The sequence below is a fragment of the Sinohyriopsis cumingii genome, chromosome 1 (genome assembly GCF_028554795.1).
Source record: "Sinohyriopsis cumingii isolate HCF-2022 chromosome 1, ASM2855479v2, whole genome shotgun sequence".
Classification (NCBI taxonomy): Eukaryota; Metazoa; Mollusca; class Bivalvia; order Unionida; family Unionidae; genus Sinohyriopsis; species Sinohyriopsis cumingii.
Window position 1 is genome coordinate 9773009 of NC_142961.1, and position 17534 is coordinate 9790542.

Below are 17534 nucleotides of genomic sequence, written 5' to 3' on the forward strand. Positions count from 1 at the left end.
GAAGTAGATATGACGTTTTCGAGGTGCCTCATACGAGCAGTAATCTCACAATGGGTCGTGCCATCAACAGTCAGTCACGAAACGTGAGAGTCGATTCATATTTTGCACAATATTTCAATCGAGATTATTTCTTCTGGCACAAAGTATTACGATCACATAGGCACCAATTTTCGAGTACTGAACTGTCATTTTGTGACATGTTAACACGTGTTCTATATTCTTTCTGCTACTGGAAAGCTTTGTGAAGCCATCACCCTAAATCCCAGAGTCGTCTTGGCGGCTTGCCTTTTATACAGTTCAGAACTTTGACGAGGTAAGAACTTTTCGTTAATTGCGCCCCTCTGTTTTCAACCCAAACAGTATCAATACTTTTGAAGCATCCCACGTAATTTATGCATCTTTACAGCGGCTTCCCTTCCGAGTTATTTCATACTCCCAGACTGCTTTTTTGCATTGAAGATATCATTTAAAATTTTTCGAATAGCTTTCTTTCTGACATTATAATGTTCATTATCCAATATTTTGGGAACGATAATCCGTAATGTACTGGTTTCTTTGAGCAATGATCTTTTTTATTCATCACAATTATTGCTTCCATTTGAAAATAATAGGTAAGCAACGTTTGATTTTGCATAAAACTGATATATGTGTTTGGTTGATCTTTTCACTTTCTTAATATTATTCTTTACACGCACGTATGTCAGCGTGTCTGTTTTGAGCTTGAAGCTCTTTTCACATCGTCAAAGTGTAGACTAATGAAGTGAGTGTTCATAATTTTATAACATATTTCCATTCAACTTTTGATAAGAAGAGTATTATGTGTTTTATATTTTATATTTTCTCTTCTCAAATTAATGTCAATTTGTTATTGTTCATTCTGTATGTATTCTGTATCATTGATTTTATTCGTTTGTTGTATGGAGGAAAAAAATAATATCAGTCAATCAATCAATATATCACTTATGATCGTTTGAATTTATTGTCTTGTATATAACAAAGTTTGCATTACATTATTTTATCTACTGATTCATTGACTGAGTACTTCGTAACCTAATGTATATATATGTTTACTTACCTCTATCCAAAGCTAAGTCTTTTGATTTACCAGGTACTAAATGACAGTTTCTTGTTAATCTCGAACCAACTTAATAAGTAAAACTAGCCCTTCATGCTTAGGGTGAGCCCCGAGTGGCCGAGTCGTCTAAAGCGCTCACCATTATGGATCACTGCCGTCTCACTTCCGTCTGTGTGGGTTCTAGTCTCGGGCTCGGCCAATGTGGTTAAGTGAGAAAGCTTGCCAGTAGCTTCTTGTGGGTCAGTGGTTCTTACAGGGTTTTCCCGGGTTTTTCCTCCACCATTTATACTGGCCGCCATGTATAACCTATCTTGTGCTGAAAAATGGCGTTAATCCCGACAACAGCAACATGCTTAGGTCAAAATGCATGTTTAGCGATCCATTTAAGCAAATGTATTTATGCTGTCCTGAATGGTGTTTATACCAATATTAGAAACAGATGGTAATTTTCACATTCAGATAATCACGGGGACGACCGCAAGCTATTTGGCAAACTTTGAAGAGATCTGGTAAAGGAATCAATTTCACACCAATAAATCCGTCTGTCTGAGTTACAAAGGCTATGAGCACACCTTTTCACCTCTGTCACAAATTAAATGCCGCTTATGACACTAATCAACGAAAAAAATCACCCACTGCCTTCGTACTGTTTCTACACGATTATCGGAAGTTAATGGCGGATGGCTTACCGGCTCAAGGTGTCTCGCTTCTACGCGCGTTCAATGGTCAAGTCACATAACGTGACTTGTCTTGATGTTTGTCAGACAAATACATCGTCGTAGCAAGCCACGGGTGATAATCTGCTATGCTCCTTTGTCACATGTGGCTGCCTGTGCAGAGTTTCCTATTTTCTCATTAAAAGGCATAACCCTACTTAACTAATCACTGCTAGCGCGATTTTCACGCTATTGTGCCTCAAACTGACCTTTCACGCTGTTTGAATGAACCAGTCTACGCTTTATTTACTAGCACAGTCACCTATCGATCAATAAAACTGGCGAATTCATTGATATGTATAAGAATGTTACACTGGGTTGTCGATTACGCAATTTTGTCTAGGCGTACTCATCAAAAAACTAGGAAATCTTAATATAGGCAACCACGAGTGCTGTATGAGTGTAGCGGATTATCGTTCGTAACTTGTTACATGGTGCATTGTGGCCTTGTTAAACATTCATGTATGGACATCATGATTCATGTTTTTCCAATGAAAAGTGCTACAAATTAGTTTCTTTCTTGTAAATTTTGACGTCAATATGACTTAAAAACAAAACTGATCATAACAATTGCGAATTCGGAATCAGATGTATTCATTGCTTGCCCATTTGATCCTAGTCACTGAATGAGTTCGTTTGGGTGTGAGTAAGGATGAAGTCCGGCCACGGAACTCTATCGGCTCCAGCTCGGAACTGGACAAGTAGCCATTTTGCGAGATGGATGTAACGGAACTGTCTAGGGATGGGTTGCTTCCGTCAAAACTAAGATCAGAGTTGGAACTGTTAAGTTCATAAAGACACCTCAGCTGGATTATCCCAGAACGTAGATGTATGAACTGCTTCATCAGTGCGCGATCCTGTAGCTTCATTAGTATCTGAAATAGACCGGAAGTTACTATAACTATACGAAAAGCTGTTTAGAAGGTAATTATCAAACATTACTGCGTCAAGGAGGTCGACCTTAAGACAGTCTTGGTAAATATTTAATTATAAAGTTCGAGGAAGAGAAGGAATTTGGAGAAAGTCGGGAAGGAGAGGAGAAGGAACAGGAGAGAAGAATACACAGATGAGTAGAATACAAGCACAGGTGGAAAGCTATCTCACACTACTAATCATGTGATGCAATAGGAAAGTACTTGGGAAATTTTAAGCACTTGACTATTGAATTGTTATTAAATTGTTATTCGTTGAATTTCACTTTTTTATATATTCAATCATTTAACCGCCGGCATTGCTGACTGGGGCTCGGAGCTTTACATCTATTTTTCACTAATTTAACTTCCAACCAAAATCGAGCGTGGGTGGGACTTCTATAATAATTTAAATTGACTACTGGGAGCACCCCACCCCAACCATAACACACCTACCACAGTGGCGGCATAACAACCCGTCACGTCACACACACACACACACACTATATATATATATATATATATATATATATATATATATATATATATATATATATATATATATATATATTGTTTATAACATAACAAGGAACAAATAGGTAATAAAAGACAATTCGGGAAAAATGATATTAATTTATGCATGCTATGCCAGCTATATGTCAATAATATACTTCTGCAATTTCGCGTCTGGGTGAGCAGACGATTCAGATTCAAATCTAAAGAAAGCTAAACGAGATACATTTTGTTCTGTTTTCCTTCTTTTCTTACGATTTTTTCCTGGCATTTGCTATAATTTGTTTTCGTGATAATGAAAGTTACTTTAAGTCGTAAGCATACCTAAATACTTCTTTGAACGTTGGTAGGCATACATTTATACTGCTGCATGAATCGGTTAATAGTATTACTTACCAAGGCTCACGCTAAAGATACATACTTACATACACACAAAGCTTAGTACATAACCCAAAAAGTAAATCCATTCAAGTCAGACAGCTTAACATGAAAATACGTTTAATTTTTCGATATCCTATTTGCATTCTGAATGTCGATTCCCTCCTACCATTTAGAGACAAATTAAACTTACATGGTTTGCATTATTTGATAGCTACACATCCAACTACCAATATTTGTCAAAGGTAACACTTACAAAGACACGAACTGAAATGCTATATCGCAGGAGGTTACCGTATAAAGGTGATACTTCAAATATAGTTTTCAACGCTGCAATCTATATCTGGGCTATGATTCAGTTTTTTAAGTGACCAAAGGCCAGCATATTGGCCCGAAAAGGTTACTTGAAAACTGAATTACATTCGGACTGAGCCGGAATAGAAAGAAAATACTTTAATTTTGGGGTGTATTTTTTCTTCTTTTCCTTTCCGTATGTTATTTGTGTAGATCTATAGTTGAGGGCAAAGTGCCACTTTTCCATACCATCTGATCAGTTTGATTACATTAAAACAGTGTATACAAGGTCCTCAGTGTGGATCCCTGTTGTAAAATAACCACATAATACTTAGGCTTCAGGTTTTTCTATGTGTGATTGCATATGTGTGTATTAGTGTGTTTTGCCTTTTAAAAAGACAGGAAAATAGCTCACGAATAACATATAAACACTATAGCACTTAAAGAAATATCATTCACTTACTTTTGCTAAATGTGGAAACCTAATCATCTTCACCTTTTGCCAATAAGATTGAAAAGGCTTCATGAACACCTGCATAACAAAGCTCAAGACATAAGAGTATCGGTAGTGCGGAATGAATAATAGGATAGGAGCCTAACAGTACCTATTAATTTTATTTCCCATCAATCGTCCTTGGGACGAGTGAGTTTGTGATAGTTACTCGTCCCTGTACTCAAAACAGTAAACTGCTGACCCCGTCACTAAAGAACCACATCAATGTGATGCATGACTAATGCTATAATGAGCAAAAGAATATGAAGATATGATGTTCTAACACAAGGCCCTTTAGGACAATGAGTAAAATAAATATAAAGATATTATAGTCTAATACAAGGCCCTTTAGAACAATATACAAAATATATGAAGATATTTTAATAAATTTGGAGTTTGCGCATTTTGTTATAGCGCCCCGTTTTAAGAAACTGTTAGATTTGTGTTATTACTTGTGTGATTATTGGAATTCGGCACAATGGAAATATCCTTAGCCCGAAATAATTAGCCAATTACTAGGAGCAAACGTCACGGAGTGAAGTGTTAGTGAGTTTCCATGATTCCATGGTTCACTATTAGTGAATTCAGGCCAAAACCGAATGAATGAGTAAGATAGTCCATATTAAAATCTAGTGGTGTATATTGGTGGTGTGACTGCCGTGGCACTATTTACGGTAGGAAACCGGTAAATTACACAGAGGAATATATAAGAAGGGACTTGCCAGATGCCGTTTATGTCGCCATGGGGGCAGATGTGGTGCAGTTATATTGGCGAAATGTGCCTGGAAAGCATACATTAACTGGCTTAAGGTGGCGGAGTTAAAATAGTTCCCAGTGATAGGGGATACTCGTATAATTTCTTAGTCGTGAACGGTTGGCGTCCGGAAACCTGGCGAAGATAAACCCCCGCAGAAGTGCGGTTGATATATATTTGGCAGGTTGTTTTATCTGTGGTCTTGCATTAATTAGAGTAAAATTTAGGTATAGAATGGACACGTCGGGCTTTCTGATTTACAACTGAAGTTGTATGGAAGTCTTTGGAAAATTGGGGTAAAGTTATGACTTCTAGCGGGAATCGCGCCAGGGTTTGACAACCGCTCAGTCAAGTAAGGACCCCTGGCTTGTAACAATAGTATGTTCTAATACAAGGCCCTTTGGAACAACATACAAAAACACAATATTTGTTACTCGAGAAATTGCAGTTGAATATATAGTTTGTGATTTTGTTTTACACGTATTAGCATTTACGATGATATCTTTCAATATTCTAAAAGTCATTTGAATGTCGGTAAATTTTAATTTCAACAAGCTATCACACCATCTTTAAGAGTAAAAAAGAAAGATGAATAGGGAGAAGCAAACAAAACCAAATGGCTACATTTTATGCTTTTGGTCTGGACAGATATTGTTACACTGTTATTTTCAAGACTGGGCAGCTTTATTTTAAAGGAACAACAAAAAATAACATTGTCATACCAAAGCAAAGATGCGCCAAATTTTATATAAGTATGTAAAATACTTTTCACAAAAAGTATATGTAACTTGCATTTTAATCAAACCTCCATTTTGTAGAGCTACTCACGCGCGACTTAAAATGGAAGATTGCTGATTGGACAATTGAAATAAAACGTTTCAAGAGCATAATCCCAAAATAATTTCGACCAATCGGTCGTGGTTTCGACATTTGTGTACAGTATAAACAAATTACAACAGCATTCATCAAGTGAAAGCTGATTGAAATTGGATGAGTTAGTAAAAATAAATTTATTCTAGTGTATCTTCACAACATTTCTCCTGTGCAACGTATTTACGTACTTAAAATAAAGTTTGCATGCGTCTTCAGTTTGGCTGACAATGTGTCGAAACTATAGTCTTTAAAATAAAGGCACACTGGGCAAGCGTAACACTGCCAGATTAGACGGAAAATCACAAAAACCTGAAATTCTCTGTCTCTTAATTTTTCAGAGGTTTAACTGGCACAGATGTGTCTCGTTGAAAGGGAAACTTTCTAAACATCCTAATGATGCCTAATTTACTGGAAAGTGTCACTGAAAATGTGATCACTAGAGTGAAAGTGAACTCGAGGACGAGGTATGAAGCTGCAACATAATATGTTTATGAATTTTAGCCATTTTAGTATCAAACTGATATCGGGTACACGTGAAAAAACAAAGACAAACGGATTCATTTGCGACATGTTCTCGGTTGATAATTAGTAAGTTATCTATAACTGATGAAAGCTACACGTTAAGCGATATTAAACTTCAGCGATAAATAAGGGTTGATAATACATTCAAGTTTATTCTCTAGGTGCGACTGGGAATCCATTCAGTCCAGGGACGAGTACGTATCAAATTTTTACTCAGCCGAGTCAATTTAACCCAGTAAGGACGAGAGCATGGGTGGTTTTCCTGAGCCCTGTTGAAGGACGGTTTGACTAAGGTGGCAGGGTCCAGTTTCGTAAATTCGCCCCTGGCAAATTTCTTACCTTAAGGCTATGGTGTGACTTTTGCTGCTATTATTGTTTACTGTTTATAGATATGGACATATTTGTGAACTAGGAGTTTCGGGCTTGTGTTGTTCTTGAAAATGATGTCAGGCATGTACATCTTCCATAGTTACTCTGCAGTATGTTGATAGTGAAATACCAATAGCCGGCTATAAAGAAGAGCTAGCTTCCCATAGCAGTAAACACATGGGTTTGGGGCAAGTAGAATATCTCAAAAACGGCTTGGATGACAACTATTTTCAGTTGCAACAGCCTGTTTAGTACACACTGTTTTGCAGAATTGTCGTCTAGGAAAAAGGGCTTGTGTTTGCACTGTGAGCATCACATGATGTCAAAGATGACCTTCGGACATGAAAATTGCAGGTAGAAATGTGTGGTTTGGGTGCATAATGAACTGCCATTTACTTCTCTGGTCAAGTGGATAATATTCATATGATTTGTTTTAATATTGGTATCCAAAAATATGTAACTTTTTGACCTCACTTGTGTATTTGATTTTTTATATGATTTTTTTATACCAGGTCGCTGATTGCGGCATTAAATTTGTACATAAAAACTGGCCCCTGCCCCTTAAAATATATCTGTAGAAATGGAGGTAAATTATACAGTCTTTCAGTTTACCTACACTAAACACAGTCGAATATCAGTCATGCTATTGCCTGATACTTCTTGTCGTTTGAACTAAATCTCCAGGTTACTCCATCTCAAATAATGAATTTTAGGAATGAGGAGAATTAGATATATTCCACGTGGCGATCTGATTAAAATCGAGGTCTACTATCATTAAGCAGATCTGGCAAGTACTGGTAAATGTTTATGTTGCTGTGACCTTTGGAATTCCATCATGACTACATATTTTTTTAGAAACCTATCAGATAAGCGTTGCATTAGCTGATAGCTCGAGTGGTCTCCTACAACATTATGCTCCGAATGATGTTTACCACTTTCTTAACTGTGAAAGCGAAATTTGATTGGTGAATTAGAAGGCCAACAAAACATAACATCGTATCGGTATTCGTCAAGTAGTAGATCTCGACTTTAATGATATTATTCAACGTGGAACGCTGTAAATCAAACATTTTCCACATGATAAACTTTTTGCGATTAAACTACTTTCGTTTAAAAAATAGAAAGTACATAATGCAAACTTCATTATCATGGCCATTCATATGTGCTGCAACAAAAAATGTTCTAATGCAAATGGCTTCACTCACGGATAAATATAAATTCCTTTTACACGAGTTTTAATAATTTTGCTACCGTTCTTTCTCTGGTTATGGTGGACAATACGCATTCAACTTAATGTCAATAAGCTTGTGATAATTAAAACTTCCGCCATGTTGTTAAATGGTATATCCATGCAGTAATGCGTAGACTCAATCCTCCTAACTGATTTCTGGTCTCAAACTATTTCTTGAACATGTTCTTTAGTTTTCAAAGAATGGGCTTTTCTCTCTTGAAATATCTTTTACTTGTTATTACAGAAAATTACAGCTGCACATGTTGACATTTTACATTGCAAAGGCCTTGAACGAAATTGAATGAAAGGCATAGTGTCAGCTTTAATGGCAAGACAAACTCAAACAAACAAGAGTCCCTAACGCTCTACAGGGCGCAAAGAATTTCCAATAATTCAAGATAAGATCATTTCTTCATTTTAACTGTCGAGTGTTGAAACCATGTACGATTTTCTTCAGCAAGGTGTCAAATCAGCTGCCTTGGTACACAATGTTTGTCAGCTTGGTACAATTTTCATTTAGGACTAGGCATACACATCGTTAGAAGCCTTTGGTGAAAACCCAAGTTATAATGGTCATTCATTCAGGGGAAATAGTGACAAAAGGATTTTTAAGACAGTCGTCATGGCAGCCATATCGGATATATGATTGGCACCATTGTCATTTCCGACTAATTAGGTATCATGAGAAGTCCGTTAGTGAAAACACCATTTGATATATCCATCCTTTCTGGAGAGGAGTAGAGATAACGATAATATCCATCCATTCTGGAGAGGAGTAGAGATAACGATAATATCATGAGACGTTGTTCCACTCAAGAGGAGCAGCAATAACAAGATTTTCAAGATAACTGCTGTGGCGGCCATGCCGGATATCAGATCAGCACCATTTTCATTGAAGACAAATTAGATACAATCAGAAGTCTTCTGGTGAAAACGTAAAAATGACTTTCAGTTCAAGCAGTTTTGTAATTAAAAGATTGTTAAGATGGCTGCAATGGCAACCATATTGGATTTCAGATCGCCAACAATTTTACTAGGATCGGCTGGACATCATATTAAGTCTTTAGTGAAAACCTTATGTTGATACGACTATCCATTCAGGCTGAGTAGCGACTATAATATTTTCAAGATGGCTGCCATGGTGGCTATATTTGAAATCAGATCAACCCCATTTTTATTTAGCTCCAACAAGACATTACAAACAGCTGTTTCGTGAAAACCCATATTGATATGACCATCTATTTAGGCGGATTAGTGAAAACATTTTCAATATGCCTGTCATGATATCCATACTGGACATCAAACCGGCAACATATCGGACGACCTAGAAATCATAATATATCATTTAGTGAAAACCCTGTGTTGAGGTCTTTATCCATTCTAGAGGAGTCCAGATAACAAGACGGCTGCGTCACGGCCATATTTGATGGCAAATCGCCATTATTTTCTTTTAAAAAGTATCTTAGTTAAAACCCCGTGTTGATATGACCATCCGTGTAGGTGGAATACCGTTAACAAGATGTTCAAGATGGTTGCCCTGGCTGCAATATGGGAAGTCTTATCGACACAATTTTCATCTGGGACCAACTACACGTGATAAGAATTTTTTAACTGAAAACCCTATGTTGATATGTCCATCCATTCAAGTGGATTTGAGATTACGACATTTTCAAGATGGCAATATAGTGACCATATTGATATTCCGAGCAGAACCACATTTCACGGGCTGAATGTGTGTCTACTGGTGTATGACTGTTAGAGATTAATATTTTAAAAAAGCAATAGAAAAGCACAACAGTTCGTATAAATGCATGTCCTTATTTTTATTATTAACCAAAATGGTTTCGAGACATTTGCTTCTCTGCTTTTATATGTGACTAGAAATTGCAAGTCTTTATTTTTAGACGTGGTTTTGTCGGCATCATAAATACAGGCCGTCTCAGTCTCTCTCAGAACAATACGACAATCACGCATATATATATATATATATATATATATATATATATATATATATATATATATATATATATATATATATATATATGTATATATATTCGTCACGACATAAATTGATTAATAGTGTGTAAGGATCCGTCAATTTTCTCAATTATCCTTTTTAATTTAGTAGAGTTGTTGACGATCACACAGTTGCGAACATTCTAGATCCTGACCTTACACCGTACGGTGGTTCGTTGAACTAATACATAGACAGATTTGGGACTTAAACGTTCCTCGAAATCAGCAATAAACTCTGGTCAAAGATGCAGCTACAGATCTGGTTGCAGTTGGTCGCGAATTAGTATGCCCGAAAATACAATTGAAACGTTTGTTTTCATTGTAGTGCTATATTGTACGGTATGATACTTATAATTAAGAAAAGCATTATTAACACGTAAATTCACCCATATATTGTACACGAACGACCTTTCTCTCGTCAAGCAGCTGAGACAGATGTTTATCTAGGAAATGCATCTGAGTACTATTAATCCCATTCCCCCTCTAATGTTCCCAATCGACAGACCGTCCCTGTTTCTCACTGACGACCCTAGCACATTTTTTTCCCCACGTTGAAAACAACTTTTTTTTAAAAAATCACATTAAATGTTTATTTTAATTATATATATATATATATATATATATATATATATATATATATATATATATATATATATATATATATATATATCATAGATGTTAAAAACGTTAAAATTTAAATAAAAAACGTAAAAAAAGCATTTTTTTCTTCTCAATAAATAAAAAATGAAAAAAAACGTTCCAGTAGTTTTTAGGCAACACAAAAATCAATATTTTACTTCCATAAAAGGGGCTGCAAAAGGTTAAACACAGCGTCATCTTCCAATGTATACACGCCTGGCCTACACTACCAGATATCAGCACTATGTTGTAGCATGTTTACGTAAAGTATCGTAGGCTAGCATCATAGATTCATTATTGATCGATATTTGTTATCTATAGTATGACAGAGGACCGCCTGTATGGCCGATGATACAAAAAAAATGGAAGTACCAAATATAAAAAACGCCAAAAAATAAAAAACGAAAAAAAAATGCGTTTTTCGAGGTAAAATAAAAAACGAAAAAACGTTTTTATCATCTATGATATATACCAAAACGACCTGCTACTCAATATGTAAAACCGGTGAATTAGGAAACACATATTTTTCTTTGCCTAATAGGGCCTATGGCAAACACAATAAAGCAAAGTTAGCATACCCTGGTTTCAATCCAAGTTCTTGTTACACTTATGTATGGAGTTTATTTAATATATTTTCCTATACCCTGATCTAGTTAGTAAAGAGCCTCTCTCTCTCTCTCTCGCTCTCTCTCTCTCTCTCTGTGAACGAGTAGATATTTTCATCAAAGATATAAAATCAAGGAAACATTATATAAAGTAAAAGACAACATCAAAGGTGACATCAGTCAAACACGCGCACACACACACGAGAGAGAGAGAGAGAGAGAGAGAGAGAGAGAAAGAGAGACGATATGCGTTCATGTAGACATTGTATTCTTTACGTATAAATCTGATAATTCCAAATACAAGAAGGGAATAACGTTTACATTTAAGCACGTGAAACAAATTTTAATTGAAAAACTGGGAACATTTACAATGATTATCAGCGAACCTGGTGAAATTGTATCGTAAGCAATTATGAACGCAAATCCAACCACTGTGTCAACTTATTCCAGCTTTAACACATTTAAACTCCTCGATTAGTCTTTTCTGTAATCGTGCTGCTTGTGAAACCCATTCGTACCTTTCCACCACGTGGAACGGTTACATAAAGGTCAAACAGACAATCGTTGTATGTAGTTCATTTCTTATCAATGACCCGAGTGTTCAGGGGCAGTCGTATAGAATGACAATCATATTGCACACACAAGCACTGATACCAGTTGCTTTGATCATAACTGACCCCCAAAGGTCATGACGTTCAACAAAAATGATGTAGCACTTTTCGTAATCAGATCTGAAATAAATGGGGTGGGGCTATGGGAGGTGATCAATGAACGGTTTAAAAGAATGGAGATGGTTGCTATGATAAAATACCAAAATTAGTGATGCTAACTCCTTTATTTGTACATCTCACCTGCCAACATATATGAGATGGACAGACGAACGAGTGGAAGAAAAGAGATAACCCAGGCAAAAATAAATTTTAATTTTAATCAATATGAGGAGAGATGACCCTGAAAAATGGCTGGAATGATTATTATGAAACGAAATGGTCGTGAAAAGTCGATTCAAGACCATTAAAACTAACGGGAGTATAAGTGTGTGTGTGTGTGTGTGTGTGTGTGTGTGTGTGTGAGAGAGAGAGAGAGAGAGAGAGAGAGATTACCATTTCTTGCTTTATCCACTTAAGCGCAGTTTCTAGGTCTTTCTCGCGGTCTTTGACATTATCTTCATTTTTCACTACATTCATTTTACAATTACTATCCAAACACTTTTGGTATCTTTCGGGTAGAACCACGCTTTCAGCTGGCAAGGGAGCTACGCTGTCATCAGTTTCATCAGCCAATATGGCCGACTGGAGGAATGCTGGCATGTGCTCCACGGGATCATCATTAGTCAACGTAATTGATATTCCCACGTCATAACTTACACACGATTTCATTGCGTTAAAAGTGATGGAATTCCAGTTCAGTAAGTATTTGTGTCATCTTTTTGGGCAATGTAAATCGGAAGTCGAGTCCATCTGGTTACTTAACAGTGCGACATTAGCTTGCAATGACCACTAAAACTGGGAGAATCGTTTGTTCCCGTTGTTAGCTCTCTGCAAGAAAAAGATATTTTACAAGAGCACGTTCAATTGTTTAACGTTTTTCTCCCATACAGTTATGCAATTGATCCACTACTATCAAATGAATGTATTAGCCCATATTATCCACAAGAATTTAGGGAAGGCATAGTACTCGTCTGAGATGATAATAGTTTAGGTCTATTTCAGTAGTTACAGCTTACCTGTTTTCAAAGACGTCATGCGGAACAAGGTTAGGACCAGCGCTCAACATAGACGAATTTTGGGTATCGAATTTCCTGGTACAAGCCTTATATCTGACATAGTGCAAACTAGGCTTGGTTATCCATGTACACAGTGTACAAGAAGTGTCATCACTGATATGAGTGGGGTATCAAAATATGTAGAAATATATGCATTAAGTTGATATATAGATGTACTTCCTTGTTTATCTAGGTAAATTTGTGAATCGCTACTGATGTGTTGCAACCAATTATCGTGGTTAATGACTCACGGGTTACTTTAAAACACCTTATTGAAGACAGGAATCACATTATTCATTTAGACACATTAACAAACCAAACTATTGCGGAATTTCGGGAATTCGGCCAACAGAAATGTGATATACTTATTAGATGCAGCTTTTATTCCTTTGTTCCACTTTATAGCTCATTTCAAGGTAATGGATTTATTCGGTCGTAAACATTACAAAAAGGTTTGAAAGATGGCCTAGTATAACTTGCAATCAATGATTAACCCATTCACAATCTTTGATTAACGACGAACAAGTTGATAAAGGAGATCACAAAATATAGTGTGAAGTGTGTTCTTAAGCCTGTTGAATATTTGACAGGTAACAAAATCCAAAACAAGCACGTTTTTAAACCAACGAAGCAACGGTAAACATATTGACCCCTCAATAGGTTGATAACGAAATTATGACCGTCGTTTACTTAGACGAGTTTACATCAGCCCAGTAATGATAATGTATACATGTTGGTTGAGATGAACAATGAAGACCTTCAATGTTTTAAATTCAACTGATTCACGTGCTCAGTGTCTCGCATTGTCCTCGCGCTTTTGTTTAAATAGCATCTTAGGTTATAGTATAGAGAAAGTGCAATTACACACATGTAGTATGACAGTCCTGTCATCCAAATTTCAAAGAGACTTGTGTACATGCTAGTTCCCCAACGTACCATGTGTATTTGTAACAAATTCTCCCACAAATTACGACACAGTACACGTTGATGTTATCATGGACTCGCAGCAGTAACAGATTTGATATTAAAAAAATCATTGGAAATAAGTACATACTCATAACCGCACTTATTCTCTATATTCTCCGTTCCTTTAAAGCAAAGTATTATATTTTCGCGTTTGGTTCAAAAATAGCTGTTTCATTATATTATTTTTACATGATGTTGTTCGTGTTTTACTCGTGGTAGACATAAATATATGCTTCCGCTTGTTTAGGTCCTTCTGAATGACTGGACTATTAATGTGTTCCATTTGGCTTTATGTACAAGAATAAGGGCGAAATAGATTATTAAAGTTGGTCTGTCTTAATTTTTTTTAAAAATTACCGTTTACATCTGGTAGATCATTCTATATATTCACAACTGTAGATTAGAGAAAAAAGATCGTGATTTTAGTGTCCTTTAAACACTTTCATCACCTCTTAAGGAGGTAATTGGGTGTCTAAGTGAACACATATTGTTTACCTTTTATTGTCAGTTCCATTCAGCATTTAAAAAAGAAAAATACCCAATCATTTAATATCTCTTGATTCTAACCCTGACTATTAAACTAAAGGTTTTCATCTTGTTTGTTACTTGGCTAAACACTATGAGTTATTCCATCTAGCATTTTTTAAATGACATACAAGTTATTTAACCAAATAAGGTTTCTAAAATATCATGTCTTTGATATCTGCTTGCATCCTCAGTTTTGAACATGCAAATATTCCGCGAACTAAGATGCTTACCCAGGGTAAACACAACTTATTGTTATAAAAATGCATGTCTGTTCCCGTAGATAAAAATACCTCATTGTGTTCCCTTCAATGAAGGCAGTTTTTGTAATATGTTTGCGTGGGGATGACGAAGATACATCATGATCCGATTTGATCAGCGATTGAAATAAGAAATTCACAAACCGTTAGCCATGCTACCATCTTCACCTGCTACTCTTTCTTACACGACTTAAAGAAAAAGAAGAAAATGATTCGTGCTGTTCCTGCTGAACTCATTTTCTTACAACCCAAGGATCAGTCCATAAGAACCTGATTTCTTAAAACGTTTCCAACAAATTCTCTCTTTTTCATAGAAAATTCAATGAAATGAGAGCCTTATATCGTGCCCATACGTTTCTGTATACTGACGGTTTTAAAGATGAAGACACCGTGACACCATCTCAACCCGTTTACCGGATGATGCCCACATTTTATCATGCAAAAATTACAGCCATGATAAAATATTGGAACTACATTAAACTTCTCTCTGTCTCTCTCTCTCTTTCTTTCTCTCTGTACCCCCCCCCCCATAAAACCCCCCAAAACAAAATCATCGTTTAGGATTCGCATTCCAGACTGAAACGTTGTAAAAACTTAAATTTGGTAACCCGCTAATATCCAAGATTTGACAGAAACGCGATTTGCTCGTACAATCTGGAAAATTATTATTTTAATTGGCAAATAAGATCGGTATTACGTATAATGAAAGGGCAGATAAAGAAATGGTCCTAACGCCTCCCGTTTCAGAATGAAAATTTTCATATACTGACCTTAAATATCGTATCAATCGGCATGTTTTATATAATTAGCAAAATATATGAAGAAAAAAAAACTACACAAAGAAGATTTGAAATATGAAATATACCATTGGAGAGCTTTTTCGCTAGCCAAGGTTACAATATATTGACGTAAGTACACAATGTCGTAAAAGGGGCACTACTGTATAATACGAAAAAATGTAAACTTTCAGGAGATTCCAAATGAGTGTTGTCCTTGTAAAATCACAATTTTATTCCCCATAAAGCAAATGCCAACATTTGGACCAGCATAAATAATCCATGTCAAACTTCCAGATTTTAAAAATGGAGACAGCGAACAGGAATAATGTATGCATATTTGAACAACTACGGCTGTTACCATAGAAGCTCTTGATTCCATGTAAACATTAAAATTGTCTGATAAGTAAATCCCAGAAGAAGAAACGTGTTTTGCGGAAAAGCTCATTTACATATATATTTATTTTGATCAAGGAGACGGAGAACTAACAAATGAAAGACATGATAAAAGATACATTTGAGCTAGAAGCTTCCAAAATATAGGCCTTTGACAAATGGCTTAAAGTAAGATTATATGAGAGAACTATAGGCGTCTCAAGACCATTTTATACAAATGCTCTAGAATTGCGATGGTGCCGTCATTTCCAGTCAAATCTTGCAACAAAACGTGAATAGCGAAGGTGTAAACGTATACTGTCATCCTTTAAACCTTTCATTGAGTACAAGGCTGCAGTGCATGACATCTAAAACACGGATGTTATTAATATTGCTTAATTGACGGAAATGTTAATGTTAAACCACGGTTCAGTTCTTTTACTCGACATTTCTTTAATGTGTACTGTATGGACTGCACATGCGTTTAGCAGGGTATCATACTTGTCAATTTTTTCTAGTTTTTTTCTTTATTCAACATTTTTTTTCAAGTATCACATCATATAAAGAACCTTTAAAACCAATGCTTATTAGACATATTCAAGCCAGCTTAGCATACACCTCATTCGTCTTCTAGAGTTGCGGGGATTATGTCCTCTTGCCCATCTGTCTATTTGTCTGTCTCTGTTTTAGTAATTTAGTGTATCTCCTACAACATTAAAAACACAGGCTTGAAACTATGAAATATGATTGGGATTATTCTATGGATACAGCAGCTGGGAGGGTGAAAAGTCCTCTTTTTAGAAGAGTCTTTTTAAAAAATTAATCTTCATACAAAAAAATGAAAATTATAAGGTCAATAATGTCAAATCGAAACCTCTATCCAAAACCATGATTTTCTCTAATTGGGTTAGCTCATTTTGTTACTTCATCTATGTCGCTTGCGTTTTCAAATTTATATGTGTTTTGTTTACCCGTCAGACACTCATTGTGGGTCGCACCCTCCCTGCTGCTGTAGTGTGTGTGTAATTAAATCATTATTATATCAATAATGGAATCTCACACAGCTAGATTAGCTCGAGAGCGACTAGGGGCAATTAAGCAATATATCCATGTTCGTGATGTTGTCAAGCAGCAACTACAAACACTTCAGGGGTCTCAGGTGGAATTTGCAGAAGGTACAAAACAGATATTCAAAACAATTGTCGAACCAACAAAGAAAATTGTTACAGCTACCGAGGCGGTTAAAAAAGCTCTTGAAACATTACCTCTTGATATTGCTGTCCGTCTTTAAGCAACTCAACCACCAACCCAACAACCTCCTCAACCAAAACCTCCTCAATCACAACCTCTACCAGGAGTCAAAACAAAAATTATTGATAAAATGCCCCCTGAAGGCATTGCCACTATCAAGGACAAGACCAAATAGTCGATATTGCCGCGTTTGGATATCATGATAGAGATAAATATGAAAAACCCGA

The 17534-nt window shown here is 36.1% G+C and overlaps 1 protein-coding gene across 1 annotated transcript; it reads right to left on the reverse strand.

Annotated features, from left to right (window-relative positions):
* Window positions 1-954: 954 nt before the first annotated feature.
* Window positions 955-13262, reverse strand: LOC149806400 (uncharacterized). The gene is made up of 3 exons (XM_089952808.1): window positions 13116-13262; window positions 12493-12927; window positions 955-2666 (listed from the first exon to the last, which is right to left on the reverse strand). The coding sequence occupies exons 2-3, from the start codon at window positions 12766-12768 to the stop codon at window positions 2376-2378; spliced, it is 567 nt and encodes a 188-aa protein (XP_089808934.1). The 5' UTR covers window positions 12769-12927; window positions 13116-13262; the 3' UTR covers window positions 955-2375.
* Between the last annotated feature and the right edge of the window lie 4272 nt (window positions 13263-17534).

What these genes read in the sequence shown, in the direction of transcription:
- LOC149806400 (XM_089952808.1), bottom strand. Translation starts at nt 12,768, where the DNA reads ATGAAATCGTGTGTAAGTTATGACGTGGGAATATCAATTACGTTGACT. An exon ending in AGTGGATAAAGCAAGAAATG is followed by an intron (nt 2,667 to 12,492) that starts GTAATCTCTCTC and finishes GGTCTATTTCAG; the next exon opens with ATACTAATGAAGCTACAGGA.